Source organism: Anarhichas minor, unplaced genomic scaffold (assembly GCF_050575085.1).
Source record: "Anarhichas minor isolate MPS153535 unplaced genomic scaffold, ASM5057508v1 ptg000009l, whole genome shotgun sequence".
NCBI lineage: Eukaryota > Metazoa > Chordata > Actinopteri > Perciformes > Anarhichadidae > Anarhichas > Anarhichas minor.
The window spans coordinates 683,004-706,367 of NW_027466455.1; the positions used below are offsets into that span (position 1 = coordinate 683,004).

The following is a 23,364-nucleotide window of genomic DNA, read 5'->3' on the forward strand; positions in this document are numbered from 1 at the left end:
GCAGCACACATCCTCTAGCCCGGTCACTATCCGCCCTCCACAGCACCGTGCACCGTGCCAGCGCTCGAGCTCCAGCGACACAGCGCGCCGTCAGAATTTGGTTTCACTTCACGGACCTCAACGTGATTTTCCTGCTTTATTTTCCTCACATGCTTTTAAACTGAAGAAGAGCGGAGTTTTTTTTTTCTACCAGCGGGACAAGCTCGGCGACACCGGGGCACAGAGCGGGGATAAGAGCGAGGCTTCAGCTTATTATAACCCGGGACACTGGGCATTATTCCCGCACGAGAGGACGGTACTTTGGATTACTCTGACGCACAGTTGTGACTGGAATACACCACAAATATAACTACAACAACGTGCCATCTGGTTCTTAGCATGTCGCTTTTCATAAATAGGTAATACAATACATGAGCGGATGCATGCATTGATGTGCGCTTTGTGCAGATTTTAGCTCCGGGAAGAGCGGTAACCTGTAGCAGAATAGCAGAATAAAACGTTTCAGGAAGCTTTTTTTTTTTTTTAAATAACCCAAAACTTATCTGACATTGTCTTGGAGCGTGCTCTGCGCCTTTTTTTTTGAATTCGAAGAAACCTGCGAAGCCCGGACAGGATCAGGATGCACCACAGCTGAAACCACGAGTCCGGGACTTTGGTGTTGAAATCAGATCGGACGGACCTCCAGGAGCCGAATCACGATGAGTCCTGACGGTGCCATGTTGGTCCTGCTACCGACGCTGTGCCTGCTCTCCGGAGCCACCTGGGCAGCGACTCTGGGCGGGCTGGGAGGTGAGTGCGAAACAGACACTCACGAGGGCAATATTAGTGATGATCAAAGCTGAAGTGATATTTAAAAAAATAAAAGCTGATTGTTATTTGGGAGGGCTGTCTTCACTCTGATGAATTTGAAAATGAAAAGATGTTTCAGCTGGCCTCATCATCAGTGATGATGATGATGATTAACAGCTATCAAAACAATAACATGCCCGAGGCTGGTGCAACATCTGCAACTTCAGCATAGTTTGCAGGATATCCTTGTGCCATTCAAGCATATGCACAGCCGAACTATAAGCTCTAAAACATGCTGTGTGATTAGCTTTGCCAGTGTTTGGCGCAAAACTTAATTCAACCCAAAGGTAAAGCCGCAGTGCCACGCAGTCAACCTGCGCGCTGCGCTGCTGTTACGCACTCGGGGCGCGGTGCCAAAGGGCTGCCTTCCGCCTTTATTGTGGCTTGATAAATGGTGACGCTGGCGAGGCAAGCAGGTGCCAGGCATGTCCTGCTCAACGCCAACAACAAGTGCATAGACTGGGCAGAAGCGCCGGGCTGTTGGATTCATCCAGGCACGTATGGCTGTGCTCTCAACTTAAAGGGACAGTTCAGACAAATGCGCTTCCCGCTGGAGGGATTGATGCATGTTGGGAATTTGTCTTTTCATTTGCCCTGATCCAGAGAAGGCAGAGGTCAGGATTAGTGGCTCTGTAAGCTGGCAGTGATTCAGCGTCTTGCTCTGGACGCAGGGGCTTAAAAAACCCAAACAACTCTTAGTTTTCTAGAAAAGTGGCTGTGTGCATCACATAGACACCACACTGACGGGTGAAAGAGAACCAGACACAGATTCGGTGAAGACAGTCACAGTGAAGACAAGCCCATCTCTCTAACAAGCTCCCCCTTTGTGTCGGGGTCAGCGGCACGGGCTCTCCAGCCTTCCTGTTTTCTGGAAACTGGCTGACAGTTAACATGAAAAACATAAAACAAGGGGGGACATCCAACAAAATGATGAGAACCATATGGGGCAGTAGTGAGACAGCTATTTTCTGACCCTTTGGAGATTAAATTGCAGCCTCTATGAGTGTATACGCATCTCTCCATTTGTCCACGTTTTGAACGTATTCTCTCTCTGTTTGCAGGTTAATAAATCTGTGCTGTTGTCCCCCCCCCTCCCCTCCTGTATGTTTTTCTTCTTTCATCCCCCTCTCTATATTCTCTGTCTGATTATTTGCTCGGGGTCCTTTCTTTCCCTCCCTCTACCATGTGATGGTGTTTACACCCAGATGCAGCGAGGAGGAAAAGATTTAGAGGTTGCGTCACTGTGTGTCCATTGACCATTAGCCTGCACTCCAGTCACCTGACTGCATTAATGGGCTTTGCCCCACAGCTGCACTCTGCAGCGGAGCTTATCGTGCTTTTAACCCCTTTGTACTTTCAAACCTGTGATTGATCCACAGCTAAATTCTTACTTCAGACGGCCACTGCTGGCCCGGGGATTCAGGCTCATCCGCTGAATGAATGCAGTGTCTGTAAGTTAGCTGCCTGTCTCTGTGTGTCATTACGCAACTGTGGCCTGTGGCACGCTGGCCCCGCAACAAATACAGTCGCAACGAGTGCCAGCGAACAGCAATGAGAGGGAGACACTCCGATGTGATGCCCCACAGAGCATGCCTTTCGTGCTTTCACGAAACACTCGCAGAGAAAGAAACTCATCAAACATTTGTATTTCTTGTTTCGTCATTGTCTTTCTGTTGGGATGTTTTTGCCGCAGTTACATCAGATAACTCAAAGGTTGCATGCTCGGTGCAAACGTGCGTGACTTTTTATCTTGATTGAAGTCCCAACAACGTTGCATTCTGGCAGAGTTAGAAGTAGGTGACATCCTCATCAGGGTGTGTGTGTGTGTGTGTGTGTGTGCGTGTGTGTTATGATTACTGAAGAGAGACTCTTATGTAAGACAGTGTTGTTATGAGCAACTGGTCAGGTGATGCTCGTGTTTGTCTCTGTGTGTGTGTGCGTGTGCGTGTGCGTGTGTGTGTGTGTGTGTGTAAAGCTTGGCTTTGCATGTAAAACAATATCCAAGCGACAACCTGCACAGTGTTGTGAGTGTTGAAGCTAACGTACGCTGTAGTCCTGCTCAAAACACGTCTACAACTAAATACGGGATTTACTGTTCCTTCTTATGGCATCATCCTCAGGGCCAGACCTGGAGACAAAGTTAAGAAAGTCTTGTTTCAAGATGCCTTTTATCTTTTTAATTCATTTGGGTCCATATTATCCATCCGTCTCGCATCACAAAGATGTTCATTCCCCACTGCCACATCGCCGTCGTGATACATCTGTATGTGTGGTGCTTGTAAGATGCAATATTGAATGGTTTGGTGGCTAATTAGACTGATGTGGAATCGTTCCAACTCTCTGGTTAAGTGTTTGGGGGAAAGTCGTAAAACTGCTCAGCTGAAATTACCCGCTGCATAATGAAGTCACCATCAGAGTGTGGGCCTTTGGTTTAAAGACATCCCGAACAAGCCTAATTTATTCACATTTGTGTTTTTGCAAACAATTAGGCATTTGGCTCAGCAATCGCGAAACATATTTATCTTACTTATTTCTGTTCATTTTAAAATATCCGAGAGTGCTGAAATAATTTCTATAATGTGCATAGAAATGGAAATAATGAACACATGGCGCTGTATTTAAATACTAAACAAAACTCCACTTGGCTTTATATCACATTTATATATATGTGTGTGTGTGTGTGTGTGTCTGTTGTGACGGGATCAGCTCCAGTCAGTTTCACTGGTCTAGCAGCCGTTTTTTAATGCTCCTCACATGAAAGTCATTAGGGTGTCGGCACACAGGGGAGGGCCTGGTTCCCAGCGGTGCACCCACCTCATGGATCAGGGTCTATTTACTGTGAGGGAGAAGAGGGGCTCTATCTAATTAGATTAGCTTGGTTACTCTGAAACTATGCAGGTATATAAGCATTATGTCCCTTATGAGGCCACCCAGTATCCATCGACTGTACCACCTGCAGTTTGCCTGGCCTGCTCACCAAAACTATACTTTCTCTCTTTGTTTGCAGTCAACAGGAGCTTAAACGGAATCTCACTCCAGTAACTTTCAGTGATAGAAAGACTTATTGTAGTTTTTTCTGTTTTTGTGCCAACATTTGCTCTCGGCTAGCGGTGAACTATGTGTGGGTGGATGGGAGTCGCATCTAACAAAGACTAATCAAAGCAGGCTGAAGAACACAGTTATCGCCCTGATTTCACTACACACTGTTGTGTCTGCTCTGAACTTCTCGTGAATTTTACTTGCCAGGTAATTCTGTTGCTTCACACTTCATACTATTATCCAAACAAGGAAGCAGCCAACTCTGATGATGAGAGATGAACGTGAAGTGAAATGTCTTGTTTGCTCATCTACCGGTTCTACCTTTTGTGTCTTGACAAATTGTTTACTTCATAAAAATGTATACATTTTTCATGTTACTGGAGATGGTTCGCCCCACTTCCTCCCCCTTCACTTGGTCGATAATTTAGCGTCGATGAAGTATGTGCCTTGTTTCCTGTTTAACATCATACACGTGACAAATGATGTGACCTTTGTGCATTAGATCTGAGATCCTGATATGGCGCTTGATATCTTGGTTGGAAGTGTAGTCAGGCTCATGATGTGCAAAATCCTCGTCCCTGCACACTTTCGCGTCAGAGAAAAGGCTGTGGGGATAGGACAGGAAACCACTGTAGAGAATACTGTGAGAATAACATGTGGACTACAGTACATTATGTGTTTGGCTGCATTGTTGTCTCCCACCAGGGAATACAAAGTGGTTATCCAAAGACAAGAGAATTTCCCTCTTTCTCATCCCTGCATCCCATTCTCTCTCTCTTTTCTGTTCCTTCGTCATACTTATCCAGCGCTCATCGCTCTCTTCTTAAGTGTAGCTGATAGGACCTGGTGGAGTTGAGTGGTGCCATGGGAATGGAAAAAGACTTTGGAAAGGCTTTTGGCTCTTCCCTCAGTTTTGTCTGATAAGCCCTGGTTCTTTTTGCTGGCTGTAGAGTGAGTGCATAACGGAAAGCATTTCCATCTATATCTCTCTTTGGCTGTTAAAATACCTCAAGTGGTTTAGAAACTCCCACCATAGCTTGTCTGGTTATTCCCTGAGCCAAAACGTAGCTTCTCTCGGTCTTTCGCTACGTCTCAACATTTAATTTTTTCAGTTTCTCATGTTTACTCTTCCTTCTCATTCCTCTGTTTTTGTCTTTTCGTTGATCTTCTGGAATCCATTTATTTTCGTTGGTCTCTGACCTTTGGCTCGGAGAGAAAGAGACTAAGCTCAGACTAAAGCTAAACCTCAACCTAAGCTAAAGCCTCTAACAAATCAAGCTAGCGGCATGTTTTTTTTGTCAAGTTATGCATTCAAGAAAAGAGTGATTTTTAGTACAGCACGGTTAGTAACATACACTTTGTGAAAAAGTAAAGTCTGGCAAGAGGAATGGAGGAAGTGAATGAAAGAAGGATGAGAGGAGTCAATTCTGAGCTGTCATCGGCCTCCTACAGACAAATATTTTTCTCTCTTTCTCCTTACGTTCGTCAGCAAAGTTCATTAGCTTCTCATGCACTTTTACTGATAAAGCGCTCTCTATGAAGCCCCAACATTGTCTCTGATTGTGAGCGCGGCACACGTACATAGCTGTTCATGCACTCTCCCACGTTGTTTGTGAATGGTCAGCCCACACAGGCACTCCTGTGACTGGAGCCCGTCAGAGGAAAGGTCAAGCCGAGTCAGATGCCAAAGGCCACACACACACACACACACACACACACACACACACACACACACACACACACACACACACACACAGATGCCCTTGGTTGCATTCCCAGGAGGATTTCATGATTTGGATTCTTGGTGGCTTTTTTTTCCCGCTCGGTCCTAATTCTCCAACTCTTGTTCCGATACGTCCGTCACCACTTAGCATGACCGCTGTGACCAGTCTAAACACTAAAGGCACTCAGGGGTCAACGACGTGGTAGGATGTTGTAGGTGGGTTGGTGGAATTCTCCTTCATTCATTCATTCCTCCTTCCTGCCTTGTTCCCACTCCCTCGCTCATGAGAATCTTATGAATTGCGCTGTCAATGACGTGAAATACAGCTTTCTTAAAGGGTTAGTGGAGTTGAAGCCTTGTGAGTACGCGTTAGTCTTTCTGGCATTCAGTGTGTATCACCTACAGAGGGCTTTAGAAGAAAGGTTTGCAGGGCGCGGCTCAAGCATATATCATCAACTCATTGGGAGTCACTCCTGCTCTCAGCCCTCATCTCCTTCCTCTCCAGCCCATGGAAATCCCATCTGATAGAACGCAAGTGGAAACCAATTATAATGCACTGAGAACGCTTTTCAGCATTTAGAAGTAGAGGGTACACTTAAGCTGAAGAGGTTTTTTCTACCAACTTGTTCTATTTCATTTCAGGTTAAAGTGAAGCCTTTTTTTTTTCAGTGTTTTAATTAAACCTGGGCAGTCCCAGAGGCATTATTAATTGAAATAACTTCCCGTCTTGTGAAACTGTTCAATATTGCTGACTGTCGCCTGGGACCATCGTCAGTCATATAAATCAGTATTGATTTTATTGTTCACCCACTCAAGGGGAAGTAGAGGAGAACAGGAAGGGGCAGACAGAAGGCACTGACTAGTTAATGAGCGTGGAACACGGTTACATTTTGATGAAAAGAGCGCTGATAATAAAAAATCCAAACCGGTCTGATAAGCTTCGGGAAGTTAAACTTATTGTTATTGATATTGTGAAAAACAGAGCCATCTCATTTCCAGGACCAAACCAACCAGACCGACAGGAGGTGAGGGGCGTCACATGGTTTTAAGGCAAGGTCAGAGGTCACACAGGGTCACCTTGTCACTGACAGCATCCACTTAACCTGTTAGCTTTTTCAAGGACACACACACACACACGCACACACACACACACTGCAGTCACAATGAGAAGATCCTCAGAGTTCCTAGCTGTTTACTCAGACTGATTGCAAGTCTGGAAGTCATCAATCGATGGCGTGTGTGTGTGTGTGTGTCTTCAGGGCCATTAATGGAAAGACTGGAATGTGAAGGCCCTCCATCTACCTCTCTTTAGGCCCGTTTCACCTTTTGTTATGAGACCTTACATTTGTAATACAGAAGTATGGGTTTAATTCAATTATAGGGTGAGTTGTTCACATTTAAGACTAATACTGCCAAGTGTGTGTGTGTGTTGCTCTTTGTGCAGGATCTCGCAGCATTAAAAGGGAGGGGGAGGAAGGAAACACACACACACACACACACACTCACACAGCTCTCTTTTTCTCTCTCCTCTCGTGAGTAGAATACTATACTTCCTTTGGCCCTTTCCTCCTAGACGCACACACAAACAAACACACACTTACCACGCTTCTTTTTGGCCATTGATCTCCACACCCCAGCTGTCTCTCTGCCTGCAGCGCCCACAAACAAATACAAAGCTACATGAGCCGTATTGTTGATGTCTCAGTGTCTGTGTCAGAAGAGGATTTTTAAAAGCTGGACACCTCATTTTGGGATGGAATTCGTCACAGAAGCGCTGCACCGGCAGCAGCGAGCAGAAGTCAGCTTATTCCGTATTTGTGCCTGTTGGCGTTTTTTTACTCTGGGTGACAGTTGGGAGCTGGAAGAAGCCACCGTGAGAAGACTGCTGAGTTTGAGTGCAGGGGAAAATGTCTTGTAAATCCCAGTTTTACCGCTTTTTTTAAATTATAAGCAGAGTGTGTGAAGCACAGGCCAGTACATCTAGCTTTGTTTATACTTGCTATTACTAGGATCAGTTAACACAAAATGCTTTCTCTACCCTCCATATCCTTATAGATGCTATTAGCCAGGTCATAACAGAGAAAGTACACCGGACACACAGATGATGATTACACACATTCACCTGCTCTGTAATTTCACACCTTTCATCAGAACTGCACCATCAGGTTGAACCGGCTTACAGCTGTAAGCACGACACACTTTGGCTCAACCGGTTTCCACAGAGGGAAAACAAATGCAGATGGTAATTATTGAATTTACAGTTCAATGAAGCTGGGAAAGTAAGAGTGTTTCTTACAAACACCACAGGGTGTTTGGTGTGTCGGGCAGAGCAGCTTACCAGTCCTGCTACGATCAAGGAAAAACACGTGGTCATAAAGGCTGCACAGCGACTCTAGTCTGGAACACACACACACACACACACACACACACACACACACACACACACACACTAGTCTTCAAAGAGAAGCTGAGTCATAGATCTTCTAAATGAAATTAATGAACTGATAAGGGTGTGTGTGTGAGAGGGACCAACAGAGTCTGTGTCTGTGTCTGTGTCTGTGTGTGTGTGTGTGTGTGTGTGTGTGTGTGTGTGTGTGTGTGTGTGTGTGTGTGTGTGTGTGTGTGTGTGTGTGTGTGTGTGTGTGTGTGTGTGTGTGTGTGTGTGTGTGTGTGTGTGTGTGTGTGTGTGTGTGGTGAACCAAGATATCTATTTCCTCGCTGTATATTGTCCTCTCTCTGGCAGCCTGATAAATCAAACCACCTCTCTGCCCTCCTTCTCTCCCTCTTTTTGTGTGTGTGTGTGTGTGTGTGTGTCTTCTGGCAGTCTCGGTTGGCACTCAACCACAAGGCCCATTCCTTCCTCACACAAAGACTGCTTGACAGTAAGGGCTACCTTGCTGTTCCTACTTTGTGTTTATTGATTGTTGGTGTCTTCCGCTGCAGAGAGAGTTTCTTTGGTATTCGTGTGTGTGTGTGTGTGTGTGTGTGTGTGTGCGTGCATTGGTCAGTTTTAAAAGCACTATATTGACTTGTTTTCTTTCTATCTATGTTGTCTCCATGACTTGTTGATCTTCAGTTCTCCATTTTTTGTTGTTTTTTTATCATCCTGTTTTGCATATTAATTTTTTGTCCAATTTGGTGTGTGTGTGTTGGTGTGTGTGTTGATGTTTGAGTTGATGTGTGTGTGCTTTTAAGGAAAGCGGAGTAACACTGGGAACCTTAATGGCAGGAAACAGGCTTGGGCAAAACACAAAGGAAAAACTGTCAGCAGTCCCCTGACTCTCACACACACACGGAAACACAGACACACACACACAAATACAAATGTATGTAGAGATTTTAACATAAATGCCCGCGCATGCACATCCACATGCACACACTTCCTGTTCTTCTTTGAAAGCGTTTAAGAAAGCTTGAGTTTTTGAAATGTTGCATTACCTGCATGTGCTACTAGTTTTGGAGTCGTTTTGTGTGTGTGTGTGTGTGTGTGTGTGTACAGTGTGTGTGTGTGTGTGTGTGTGTGTGTGTGTGTGGATAAACCTCTCATTAAATCCCTCCCCCCCCCCTCTCTCTTTCCCTTACCGCCCCTCGGTCTCCCTCCTCTGCTCTCTTTATTGTGGTTTCTTTTAATTGGAGTCTGAGGTGGTAATTACAGGGTGGGAGGGAGTCTGGGAAAGGAGGAGGAAGGAGGCGTGGTGGTGGTGGTGGTGGAGGGGGGGGAGACGGAGGGAAGACGAGGATAAGAAGGAGGAGGATGAAACAGCAGGGTTGTGATGACAGAGCTGCAAAGGAGATGAGAGAGGGGTTGAGAACTGATCCTTGTGTACTTCTACTACACTAATACTATTGACACTGCGTCTCGTTTCTACTTGTTTGATAGTTTGGTTATTTAAATGAGGAGTTCCCAGGATGCCAAGTTAGTGTTGCCCTATTACACTGCTGCATATTCTTTGTCTGGGAATTATGATGTATTTTGGAATGTTTACCATTACTTAGATTGTATAATCTGAGTTTCTTCTGCCCAAATCCGAGGCCACCTGGACTGTTTAAACTGTCTGACGCACTGATTCTGCTGCACACAGACAGAAAAACACACAGCGAGGCCGATGGGTTTTTGAATTGAAGCACTAGAATCTTCGCACTTTCTTTTCTTCGTCTTACTTGATCTTTCTCTCCGCAGACACTGGCTTCAGCGTTTTCCTGAATCTTCTTATCCTTGTGTTTGTCCGTATTTTTCTTTGTTGCATTCATGAGAAACTTTCCTTTTGACAGTGTGTGTATGGGTTTATCTTTGTGTGTGTGAGTGTGTGTGTGTGTGTGTGTGCGTGTTAGAGCGTACAAATGCTGAAGGCCTCAGTATTTTGCTCTCCTGGAGGGAGTAACCTGTGTTAAATGAGATACAGTAGCTGCCCCTCCTCTCCGGCTGTCTGGGACACACACACACACACACACACACACACACACACACACACACACACACACACACACACAACATTGTTGAAAGCCAGGATACATTAATGCTGATCCACATTATCATAATTGAGGTGTCTGCTGAGCCTGTATGTGTATTTTGTGCGTGTGTGTGTGCATCCAGGGGGAATAGAGAAAAAGAGAAAGAGGGTCTTTAGAGCCAGACAGGCACCATACTTTCATCTTTTAGCTCAACATTACAATGGAAGACAGGCTGCCTAAAATGTGTGGCTATGTGTGTGTGTGAGAGAAACATCTAAGGCCTCCTAAAAGCGTTATCACACCGTTCTAGAAAGCATGTCGACATTACAAAGCACTACACAGGCGCTTCAAAGTCAGACGGTGGCATCACAGTAAGAACACATTAACTGAGCCTTTGTCTGCATGGAGGAGAGTGCAGATAAAAGCTCAGGTAACAATCATTCAAGTAATTACAGAAAGCATTGGGTTCTCTAAAAGAAATGGAATACACGGTGAAGTTTTTACACAGCAACTCTTATTGGGACATGCGACGTCACACCCAATATGAAACAATTCCATTTTGAAACAGCGGGACACTGATCCAATTAAAGACGCAAGTTCCCCGATGTGACATCACAGAGTGTCCAGTCAGATGGCATCATGACATCACAGCGTCTTGGGCGATCTCATCAGCTTAAGTGCTTTTAAATAACGACCCCCTTGTCCACATGGGACCGAATGGAAATGAGATCCCGGCAGTCCAGATTAGATTAGTATCGTGCTGACTGGTGTGTTACAAAAGGAGGAAGAGAGTATGAATGCATGCACATGGACATTTACAGTAGATACATAGAAGCATGTTAAAGGAAATGCATCCAAACATTCACCCTGTTTGATAAAAGTGAAGTTAAAGGTTTGAATGTGTTCTATTTCTTATTTCGTCGTGTCTTTCACGATGACACTTTATAGGCTCAATGATAATTAATCGGAAATAAAAACCAATCACCAGATAAGTTGATCATGGAATCATTTGTTAGTTGCAGTTTTAGTACGAGCATATCAAGTAGAACCTGCTTTTTGCCTTGAGCAAATGCCTGCATCCATTTAAATTTAGATCGTGGACGCCTTCAATACTAATAGGTATTGAATGGACATCTGTGTGTGTGTGTGCGTGTGCGTGTGCGTGTGCGTGTGTGTGTGTGTGTGTGTGTGTGTGTGTGTGTGTGTGTGTGTGTGTGTGTGTGTGTGTGTGTGTAGAGCCAGGCTGTTGCACGAATGGGGCATTGAAAAAAAGGACTTATTGCATTAAAGACACTAAGAGGTGACGTGGACTTATCCCACCCAAACATATGGGTTAGGTCAAACTCTGCTCTGTGTGTGTGTGTGTGTGTGTGTGTGTGCTTAAGAGGGTAATAAGCTTGTAGTTTGGAAGTCTAATGTACTTTGATAGAGACATTTTCTAAGGCTTTAGTGTGTATTTTGCACTTGGTAGCTGGCTACTTTAAAAACACTGACAGGGTACTGTTAATGGACTGATGATTGTGTTAGCGCGTCCATGTGTGTGCACACATTCAGCTTTGTGTTGGCAGGATCTGCCGTGTGTTTATGAGCAGTGTGTGTGTGTGTGTGTGTGTGTGAGAATAGGAAGTCAGGTGACCTCATTACACACATGTCAGGGAACACACAACAGTTAAGCCTGGTAGACTCGCTCAGCTGTGTTATTTGCCTCTTGAGTTTTCGGTGATGAATGTATTGACGGCTTGTTTAATGGAGCCCAGGGAGCCGCTATGCACCTGTACCTGTTCAAATATTCTCCCCAAACAAACAATAACGAGCTGCACCGTGTACTGTACACTGCTGTGCAACAGGATATTGAACCGCAAAACAACCCTCTAATGTTAACACCACAGGTCTGCTTTCAGCAGTGGAGATCAGTCCTTGCACGTGAAAATGATGTCGATATAAAATATAAACTCAGAGCAGCTTTACTGAGGGATATTCTGGAAAAAACGATTATTTTACAGTCTTGTAAGTTGTTATAGTGCTCATAACAGTGAAAGCATTACACTTCAATCCAAAACTAAAAAATTAGAAATAGATATTTCCTTCACTTAATCTTGTTCAAATCTTTATGGGGGTAATGTGTGAGACTGCTCCAGGAAGGATTGCGGTTAAATCCCTCTTTATCCAACAGTCTGCCTGCTAGTATTAAGCAACAGCACCCTGGGAAATAAATATGCATGTTGAGTCTGTTCTAGCATACGGATGTCTGTTTGTAGCATTGAGTGCGATGCACCGTCAGCTGCTCGTGAGTCTTTTTCTTTTACGCAAACGCTCTCGCAGAATTCACACATACACGGTCGGTCAGTGATGGTGATGACAGTTGAAGGTGAAGAGCGGGGCGTACAAAGTGCTACACTCATTTAGTTTTAAATGCACAGTTCCATTAATAACTATAAATGTCATTTACAAGACTATTTATAGTGGAAAGAGTTAAAGAGCTAGTGGCTGACATCTACTGAAGGTTGACCAAAGGTGTACTAGATGAATTAGCAGTTCAGCTGGTGCATGTTGTACACTGATGGGGAACTAGTGAGATGGAGTTAACTGTTCAAACTGTCGGAAGTCTTTTTAAATCTTAAAGTTGTTTAAGGACAATAATCAAAGTTAAACCGTGAAGTAAAGCCGGCCTTCTTAAAATATTAAGAAAGTGAGCTGAAGTTTGGTTCCTGGCGTGTGTTCTTCTTATTATTTCTACATCACAGGTTTGTTAAATTTAGTCCGACCGCTTTGCATTATGAATGTTTAGTGAGTTTGCATGTCCTCATTGTTCAAAGCGGGACGCCCTCAGGGACACATGGGAGGAGCACAGTCATTGCTGAATACCATTTCGTTTTGGAACTCGGGTATTGTCATTGCTTCCAATTTAGGATGCTTTTGAAGCTAAACTGTAACTTTGTGGTAGATAATGCTAATGAAATTGATGGCAATAATTGATGAGCAACAGTCAACAGTTTCGAGGGATTGCAACTCCTGTTTAATGATGCAAATACATTTATTGGTTTATTTTTTTCTTGTTGCGTGAGGCTAAGTGGCTCCTAAAACACCTCTGAGCTATTTCTGTCTCCTTCCCTTTCTGCCTCATTGCTCTTTCAGATAGCCCAGATGCTTCTTTTTTTCATTTGAGAGATAATTAATCCACTATTCTCATTTTACTGATTATGTCAGTATACAGGAGGAAAGAACAAAGATGTCAAACTTTCTGTGCAACAGCTCAAGTCTGAGCAGACTGCAAGTTTTACCGCACTAAATGTGTAAACAGTGTAAAGACTCAACCTTAAAGATGTGACATATCATTACAGTGTTCGCAGAGAGAGAGAGAGAGAGAGAGAGAGAGAGAGAGAGAGAGAGAGAGAGAGAGAGAGAGAGAGAGAGAGAGAGAGAGAGAGAGAGAGAGAGAGAGAGAGAGAGAGAGAGAGAGAGAGAGAGAGAGAGAGAGAGAGAGAGAGAGAGAGAGAGAGAGAGAGAGAGAGAGAGAGAGAGAGAGAGAGAGAGAGAGAGAGAGAGAGAGAGAGAGAGAGAGAGAGTTCACAAGAGCCATACATGCAGTATGATGAGTATTTGCATGCTGCTGGGTTTTGGTGTCTGTAGCGTATGAATAGTCTTTATGAAGGAACCGTAAGCCGGGACTTTATGAGTTGTGTTTGTGTTCATGCATGAGATGTGATGTTTACTCTACACATATAGTGCATGTTCATGTGTTGTTTTTATCAGTGTCTTTGTGCTTTTGCTTATCTGTGTGTGTGTTAGCTGATGGCTTGTCAGCAGGCCAACCCAACCATTGTGAAGCAGTCACTGCTGCTACATTGGCCTCGCGGCTATCAACCACTGATAAAGATGTCGACTAACATGCACTGCTAATGTTATGAAAATAACTTGGTAGACCAGAGAGGAAACTGTCGGCCCGGCCAACATGTACTTTAGACGGGCTCGGCTCAAACTGAACTCTAACTCACATCCTAGTAGAAGCATAGAGTCCAGTACAGTCCAATGTAGTGAAAGTATGCCACTGATATGTTAATGCCCTTTAAAGGTACAAGATGCAGTTTAAATGGCGATACACGTTATGTGATAGTTCTTCTCCGTTTCCACACACACAAAGAAAAGCTGATCAGCAGGTTGCGATGCAGCTAAAAGCCATTACACGGACAAAGATTTCCTTGTTAGGTCAACCACACACACGCACACACACATGCACACGCACACGCACACGCACACGCACACACACACACGCACACACACGGATCTTATTGCTTGCCAGGAATGAGCTGAGGGTCATTAATCTTGCTTTGCTTAGAACAAACTGACCGAATTCACCCCCATGCACACACACACACACACACACACACACACACACACACACACACACACACACACACACACACATAGACGCGCACAAAGGCCGTCAGGCACAGGAAATACACTTCTCTCTCTCTCTCTTTTGAAGTGTCTTTTAAAATTCCTCCATCTTGTTTTTCCACTTGTAGATGAACACTGTCTCTCTATCTCACTTCAGTGCATTGTCTTTTCTGAAGGGAGGATCTGTGTTCCCACACACAGGTGCAACCACGTGAGTGTGTGATGTAATGCATAAATAAAGAGACCTAAATAGACAGGGTGGTGCTGCTCCATTGGAATTCCACAGGTGTTGTTTTGGGCCATCTTTCGAATGTGTATTTGTATTTGCTCACGTGTTTGTGTGCTCTACACAGACGATGGTGAACAGGGATGTTGTGCTGTGGAGTGGAGTTACTGCAGTGAACAAGAGGATTTGAAGGGGGTGTGGGGGGGGGGGGGGGGGGGGAGGGGGCACAGGAGATTAAAATAGTTGTTTCCCTCTTACTGCTACTGCTGAACTCAAGCTGTTCTTTTAACCACATACCATAGTTCAGTTGGTTGTTTTTAACTCTTTGTTAGAGACTGACTGATACATCAACATGGTTGATATCTATGAGATACAACGATCAATTGATTAGTTGTCAACTATTAAATTAATCGACAACTATTTTGATAATTTGCTTAATTATTATTATTTATTTATTGTCGGGAAACGGGTAAAATATATAAGTATTATCAACCACAATATACTTATAGTATCAAAAGTAAAAGCACATATGTTATACAGAATGACCCAGAATGAGTGTTATATTATTATTGAGGCCTTAATATGTAAGTGGTACTTTAGTGTTGTAGTTGGTACAGGTGGAATTAATTTCTACATATCGTTGCTCTCAAATGTCAGTAACAGTATTGTCATGGCTGCATTATTCTGTATATACTTCTTAAAATTGGAGTACATTTCTGGTTGTGTCCATAGATGGGTCAGAGTGGGAGCAAAAAGTAGGAAAAGAGAGAGAGGCTGAGAGGACACTTTCTCATCACCGGCAGAAAATGAAAGTGGATGGGAAGAGAGGATAAAGATGAGAAACAAGGGCAGGAAGTCAAGACGAGCTGTCATGTCCTGTAGACCGATGGCAGCCTGAGAGGAGGGGAGATGAAAAGAGGAGGGTTTTTTTTCCTTCCCCTATCTGTCTCCCCCTCCCTCTCTCTCTCACTCTCTTGCTGTGTGACCCGCTCTGTCTCTCCCTTTGGGTTCAATCAAGCAAGACAGTTGGTTCGACCCGGTCCGGGGGGGATTTATCATCAGCAGGCATTAATCTGTGTGACAGGGGCTTATTAGATGAGAGCGACCACCCCTGCTGGCTCACACAGTGGATGGAGCCGGCGCTGACACACAGAGGGGTGGCTGAGGGGAAAGTCACACTGTGAGGGCAGAAGAAAGAGACATAAGTATTTAACTTTTTAAGAAACTAGTTCCTCAGAGGAAGATGAAAGTGACGTGAGGGGAGGAATTCATTTTTATTCACTTTGACAGCAGACGGTCAACATCAATTAGATGTGCAGTGGAAGCCGGTGCTGTCCACGTTGATATCATTACAGTGCACGGCCCTGCGTGTGCATGTGAGCAAGAGACGTGCACTTAGTGCATGTATTGTAAAGTACGTACACATTGTTGTTATGTGTGTTCCTGCCCCACCCCCCACCCCTGACACACACGCACACTGTCCTCAAACGTGAATGGCTGATCTTTAGTGCTGATTACGTAATGACACAGCCGCTCTGCAGCACAGCGTCTCCTCAGGCTGAGGGAGGATATAATGAGACTCATCCTTTCAATACTTAATAAAGTCCTGGCTGCAGTTTCCTTTCCCTCATGTGGAGTTCTAGGTCGTAGTTTTGCTGCAGAAGGAAGCTGAAGGGAACTTAAATCACCTGTGTTGCGATGCCGCACTGTGCTGACTCGCGCTGCGTCTTTGTGCAAACGAAGCAGATCACAGAAGGAAGGCAGTGAACTGTGGCACCATAGAGACAGCATGGCAAACAGGCTAATGTATCCTCAATAAACAAGTTACATTTGTGTTTCAATACATTTACAGCAGTCTTTACTTCACTGGAGATTTAGTGTTATCTCAAGGGCACTACGACAGTTGATGGATGCAACACTCACAGGCATCATCTCATTCTCCACTGAGGACAGGAGGGACATCTCAACATCTTATCTTTGTCCTTTGCTTTTTTTATACTTTGTTTAATTTACTCACCAAAATCTCTTTAAACTTTGTCGTCTTGTTCCAGCTGACGTAATCCATAAAAAGAGTTCTTCTGGTTGCCTTCTATTGTTACAGTGCCCTGACAGCAGTGAGATTCACACGCAGTAGGGAGTGCTTTGTGGACTTTTTTTGCAAGCAAAAAAAAAAAAAAAAAGAAAGTCTTTCTGAACACGCAGAAGAGATTGTCATAGTTTTTGCCGCCCTGAGTACTGTCTATGTTCTTCCTCTCAGGCTGTTTACAGCTCCAACAACCTGAAGATACGTCCCAAATCCATAATACACACTAACAGGCAGAGTGTGTAGTGTGTTTAAACTCAAAACTGTTAGTATGCGTGCTAAGGAGAATAAATGTATGAGTGTGCTGATGAGGATTATCCCACAAGGCAATGCACAAAAGGAAATGTAGGAGCTTCTCACAGCTGTAAAACACAAAAATAACTCCAGAATATTTTGACGTAATGAATGATTTTCTGTTGCGTATGTTAACTTATTGTATTCTGTAACTCAACACTGTATGGTATGAAGAATTAGAATGTAGCATGAAATTGGGAAACAGCCTGAGATTATTGGAGCTTGCTGTAATCGCATCACAATGTGTTGGGATATATTATTGTATGTAAATTCACCCTCAACAACATTATTAACTGAACAACCTTGCACAGCCGCTGATGCAAGCAGAGAGCAAACAAAGCACCCTCTCGCTGAACGTGTTTGCACAAGGCACTTAGGAGGAAACACATGGAGGATGTTTTCACTGTAAAAGTTGCATTCCAGGAAAAGACTCAGGCTAATGCAGTTAGCTACCTGCAGTACAGTACGTCTGTGTCACCGCATTCATAAACGCTCTGTCTCCCTCTTTCTCCCTCTTTGTTTCTTGGCACTGCAACAAGCTGGCTGATTGACCCCCTCGAGCTGACCCAGTTTTACTGTTTCACAGCACACCCACACACACATACACTCACACACACACACATGCATCGCTCAGTTGTAGAGCAGGTCCTGCAGGTGTACATGATTGGCAAGAAAGAGTGAGGGGGCGGATAGCACCCGGGGATACGGTTACTCCATAACAGCCTAAAGGCAAATATACCGTATGTATGTATGAGGGTGTGTCTCCTATAGTAAATGTCACATGTTAACATACATCTGTTTATGTATGTCAGGGTTCCTTTAGATAAGCAGGGTTATTTTTTATTTTCCTTTTAACTTTTGAAAACTTAAAACTGGATTTTACAAATAGAATTTGCAACACAATCATTTAGTAGTTTAACTTGTTTCCTTTTTTACTTTTTACTCACTTAGAGAGAGACTCTGGTACATAATCAGCAGCTCATGTTTTCTCTCTTTTCTCCTCCTTATTACTGGACCTTTGGGTGCATTGGGACACAGAAATGTTTGAACCAATGTGTTTCTTCAAAAAAAAAAAAAAAAAAGCATTCTACAAACATTGAGGCTTGATGACTTTGAGTGCGTGACTACCATGTCATGCTCCTGCAGGTGAGAAAGCACTAAAGAGCAGCCAGACTGGTTTCCTTATCTTAACCTGAGAAGAGTCCACAGGCTCTTTCTACTGAATTTGCTGGCAATGATATTAAGATTAGTCTGTGCCAATTTCTATGTTGCCATCTTTGGAATCAATTCACTCTTTGCTGTGATTTCTTTGCATCTTACTTTATTTCCCTTCTAATGACATGTCAGTCAGTACAGTACTTGCTTTTTAGTCTGTTTTTTTCTGTTCTGAGACACCTTCACATGAACTGAACCAAAACCTTACACTTCTGCTTTCTGACCTGTTTCTGTAGCCATGAGGCCACCTGTTCTTCAGATTTAGTTCTACTTCCTGTTGCATGTGGAACCAATCCAAAGTTTCAAGTTTGTTTCCCTGTTTTTATTTTTGACTGCCCCTCACAACACAAACAGCAGAGTGGAGTTCATAAAGCATCGCAGGAAAACATACATTTACATAAACACAGATTTTGCATAAACCCATGTGAGAGCTTTTCCTGCACTACCCAAAAGTGTGTGTGTGTGTGTGTGTGTGTGTGTGTGTGTGTGTGTGTGTGTGTGTGTGTGTGTGTGTGTGTGTGTGTGTGTGTGTGTGTGTGTGTGTGTGTGTGTGTGTGTGTGTGTGTGTGTGTGTGTGTGTGTGTGTGTGTGTGTGTGTGTGTGTGTGTGTGTGTGTGTGTGTGTGTGTGTGTGTGTGTGTGTGTGTGCGCGTGCGTGCGTGCGCGTCCATTGTACTGGAGATGGGGTCAGGAAGGAAAGCCCCGCCCCTTTATTTCCCTTTGTCGTCCAGAGTGACGATGACGTCGCAGAGGAGCCTGGAGCTGCGGGGCAACGTGGGAAATGACCTTTAGACCTCAGCTCACGAAGATGCACGCAAAAGCACACTTGCATTTGGTGTGTGTGCAAGCTAGAGTGTGACTCGAAAAAGAGAGGGAGATATATGAAGTCAGGTTAGGGGCTGGACTCGTTGGACTGGGAATCTCATCTCCAGACAGGAATATTCTACCCATGTCAGCAATTTGTCACTGTGTGTGTGTGTTTGAGAGAGAGAGAAGCGGTGAGGGGATAGATAAATGGATTGAGGCAACCTCTCTGACATGATTAACGACTAGACATGCTGTGTGTAAGTGTTTATTCTCGTGTGTGTGCTGCTGTGTTGACGCGAACCTCGATCTGTGCGTGTCAGGATTCTTAACATTAATCGAAGCGCATGCAAATGAACTCTGCTGTGCACAGTAAGCAGCATCTACTGTGTATCCAGTGTAACTGAGCTTCTTAGTGTGTGGCCACATCTACATGATGAATATACAATGAGCAAAATATGCATGAAAAATAGCCTGTATTGTCTCCAACATACAGTAGTTCTTTAGCCTGTAACCAAAAAGGTACATTTATATCACTCAAATTGCATCAGTACAGCAGTAAAAAATAATGAGTTGATTAAACATTTAACCAAGATATACTGACAGCAGCAGAGGCTAAGGAAGAGTATCTTTCTCTTTTATGAACAATGCTTTAAAGTGCCCCATGTCATAAAAGTATGCAGGGGAAGATATGAGCATATAGCTATCGGGTTGTGAGTGTGGGGGAGGGAAATAGCTTATGGGTAATGCGGTCTTTAGGGATGCAGCATGCCTGCTTCAGAGGTGAAACCCACCATCCCTCCAACACTGTGTGTGTGTATGTGAGTGTGAGTGCAGTTTACGTGCAGCTGTTCGTCTCGATCCTCCTCACTTCCTCTCAACAACTGATATTTTCTAAATGTCAAACCTACATTATCTTGTACCTGCAGGCAAATATAGGCTGTATATAGTCTAACGTGTGTGTGTGTGTGTGTGTGTGTGTGTGTGTGTGCCTGCCTCTGCAACACATCAGTATCTCCCATAGCTGAGAAGGCCAAAGCAGACGTGTCCTGAAGGGCGTTCAGGACAAACAGCTAAGTGTTGGGGGGGTTTCCCAGCTCTGTCCCCGTCAGATTCTTGTCTTGAACCTGCAAACATTTATTCACGCAAACGGAGCACACAGAGCATGTGCAGCGCACACAGGCAGTAAATGAAGAACACAGCGCTTCTCTCATCACACATGTGGGAGTGGAGAGTATTGATTTCTGGTCCGCCATTCATCACACGGGGGAGAGAGAGATAATGTTTATGTATTGATTCATGGAATTACTGTACTGTAACATACCTTTGCATTTTGAACATGTATGACTTTAGGTTTCAGTTCCCAACTGAAATACACACCACTTTAAGTTGCTTGCTTCCGTTTTATTCAGAAAAGATGTAAATAACAACTGGAAGATGCTTCACACATATTTGGTTTGAATGTTAATAGCAAAACAGCTGCAGGAATCTCAAGAAGGCAATCTACACAAGACAGGGCTTCAATAACTGATTCATCTGTCGATTGTGATGAATCTTGACTTGTGGTCTGGTCTGCAAAAAGTCAGCAAATAGTGGAATATGCCCATCTCAATTTCCTAAAGCACAATGTGTCTTTTAAAAAAAAATGTTGAGCAGCTAAGCTAAGCTTGTGGTACACAAACACATCTGCATCACGTACTGTCCCCTTCCACCTCACCGCCTGAAGTGGCTTCAGGGATCTTGCTTTCCTTTTCTGGGCTGCAGGCAATTTCAGGTCGACATCAAATCAAGATGATTGACAAGTGTTTCGAGCCGGAAACTGCCAAATCCCACTTTGCAGACTCCAACTTAACCTTTTGTGTGAGAGGCTGCTTTACCCCTGCGGGGACGCGCCAGTCATAAACTAAACTCACTCCTTACAGCACAAAATCAGTCTATGTAACTCAATCCACCATTGGTGTCCTGTTGTCTGTGAGTGTAAGAACATGGTGTGACAACAAGTATTACTCCTGTTTTGAAATTGATTAAAAAGAAAACGTTGACCAGCAGCCACTCATCATCTTCTGAAGCTCCGACAGGCCGGAGAGTTACGGAGCAGTGGCTGCTGGCTGAACTTCGCCTCACCCTTTAACTCCCTTACTCCCCCTTCTCTGTTTATATGTTCTAACTGCTTTTAATACCGGAGACTTGAGTTCGTGGAAACGCCACGCTTCATGTTTAATGTTTCAGTGGAACCTAATGGTGTGTGCATGCAGAATGTGTGTGCGTTTACCCGTTTGTTTGAGATCTGACAGTGCAGTGAGTCAGCACAGGAGCTTCAGCCAAGTGGAAATAATACACATCATTTATTTAGCATGAATTGTCCCTGTGTGTGTGTGTGTGTGTGTGTGTGTGTGTGTGTGTGTGTGTGTGTGTGTGTGTGTGTGTGTGTGTGTGTGTGTGTGTGTGTGTGTGTGTGTGTGTGTGTGTGTGTGTGTGTGTGTGTGTGTGTGTGTGTGTGTTTTATGTAAGAATAAGTTGCTTTCTCACCTGTCTAAGGTTACCTTCTTCAGAAGCTGATGGCTTAACAGAGATAATGTCCCGTCAGCATTTCCAGCTATACACTGAGACGGATGATTGACAGCACGATGTCTAATGATGGGGATTACCCTGACACCTTTTTTCTTAAAAATGACTTAAATCATTATTCAATTATCCAAATATTTGAGGATTTATTTTCCTTTCAGCTTAAACCTTTGATAAACAGTAGATCATCCCTCCCTGAAGTCTGTAATTTCATAGCACTGATGCAGGAGCCTTTGACCACGGTACACAATGAATAAATAAAGCCTGCTGCAGGTGATAGACACATTGAGGGCGTTCATCACAAACACACACACACGCACACCTTGATCTATTTTAACAAATGTTTTATTCATGCATGACTGTGCGTCTGTAAGAGGTGTGGCTCTTAGGTCATTCAACCAACAATTCATGAGGCCGGAGGTTGACAAAGATTTAGATTCAGTGATTCATAACTTGTGTGGGCATACACGCACACGCAAAGACGCACTAATGCTCATGAGATTCCTCAGACATGAAAGTATATTTGTTTCTCTCTCTCTCTCTCTCTCTTGGATATCTTCAAAAAGCCTCCTGGCTGATGAGTTTTTAATTTATGTTTTTGCATCTACTAAGGGATTACATGACAAAGTGAAATAACCTTTGGGCTCACGCAAATCCACCAGAAATTACATTTCAAAAGAGCATTGATGTCCAACCGAATTACAGGCTGCGTTTCATAAATAAATATGACGTAAAAAAAAAAAGATGTATGTCTGAACCAGAGATGCACAATGCTCCATCTGCTCTTTCACTTTGGTCTCTTGGTCCTGAGAGTGGCCTGCAGGACAGATAAAGCTATCAGCTCTGCAGACACACAGAGGACCTCAGCGGCCATTTCACAAGAGCGGAGCACTTAACCCACCGACCTTTAGCGCTATATATCACCTCGGACACACGCACTGAACCACCGCAAATGTGGGCTAAGAAAATGCACCGCTATATCTGTCCACCTTGCACTTTCCATCCCTCCCTCTGTCTCTCTCTCTCTCTCTCTCTCTAAGTCACTGAGTTCGTGCCTTATTGCCTCCATTCATAGAGAAAGATTGCTATACCAAAGAAAATCGATCAAGTCTTTATTGGTTATCCCACACAGCTATGGACTGTCAGTACCAGAGGCTTCAACTGAACAGAACACAGAGGTCTAGTCTAAGACGTTTTAGCAGGAAAGTCTGCACACTAATTCATCCGTTTCTGCTGGTTATGCACCTTAACATCAGCCTAACAGCTGGCTAGTTAGTATTATCTACAGTACCTGAACAGAGGATGTAGAATCTGCGCACTGTTCCGTTGGGTGATCATCAAAACAGAAAAATAACAAACAGAGCTCTGATTACCTTCTATATCTCCACATGCAGCATACTGGAGTGCCCAAAATAACAACTCAACAATATATGGTGTTAATTAGTCTTTTTCCATTGGATTGCTATATGTTGGCAGTTGCTGTTATTAGCTCCAAAAAGACTGAGACAATTTTGGCACAATCACAAGACTTTTTCGCTACATTCTCTCTCTTCATCTCTCCATCTCCCTCTCCCTCGCTCTGTCCCTCCTTTTACGCTCCCTTTATTTATTCACACTCCCTTGTGCATCTTTCCCTCTCTCCCTCTCTCTCCCCCCCGTGGAGTCCCTCTCGTGTGATTCGGTGCTATGCTAAATAGCTTCTAGATCTGCACCGCAC

The 23,364-nt window shown here is 44.0% G+C and overlaps 1 protein-coding gene across 1 annotated transcript in view; it reads left to right on the forward strand.

Annotated features, from left to right (window-relative positions):
• sema4f (sema domain, immunoglobulin domain (Ig), transmembrane domain (TM) and short cytoplasmic domain, (semaphorin) 4F) overlaps window positions 1-23,364 on the forward strand; it is a 44,773-nt gene continuing 21,409 nt past the window's right edge. The window contains exon 1 of the mRNA XM_076086959.1: window positions 1-789. Coding sequence (XP_075943074.1) covers window positions 699-789 — 91 coding nt within the window. The 5' untranslated portion in view covers window positions 1-698. The remainder of the gene's footprint in view (window positions 790-23,364) is intronic.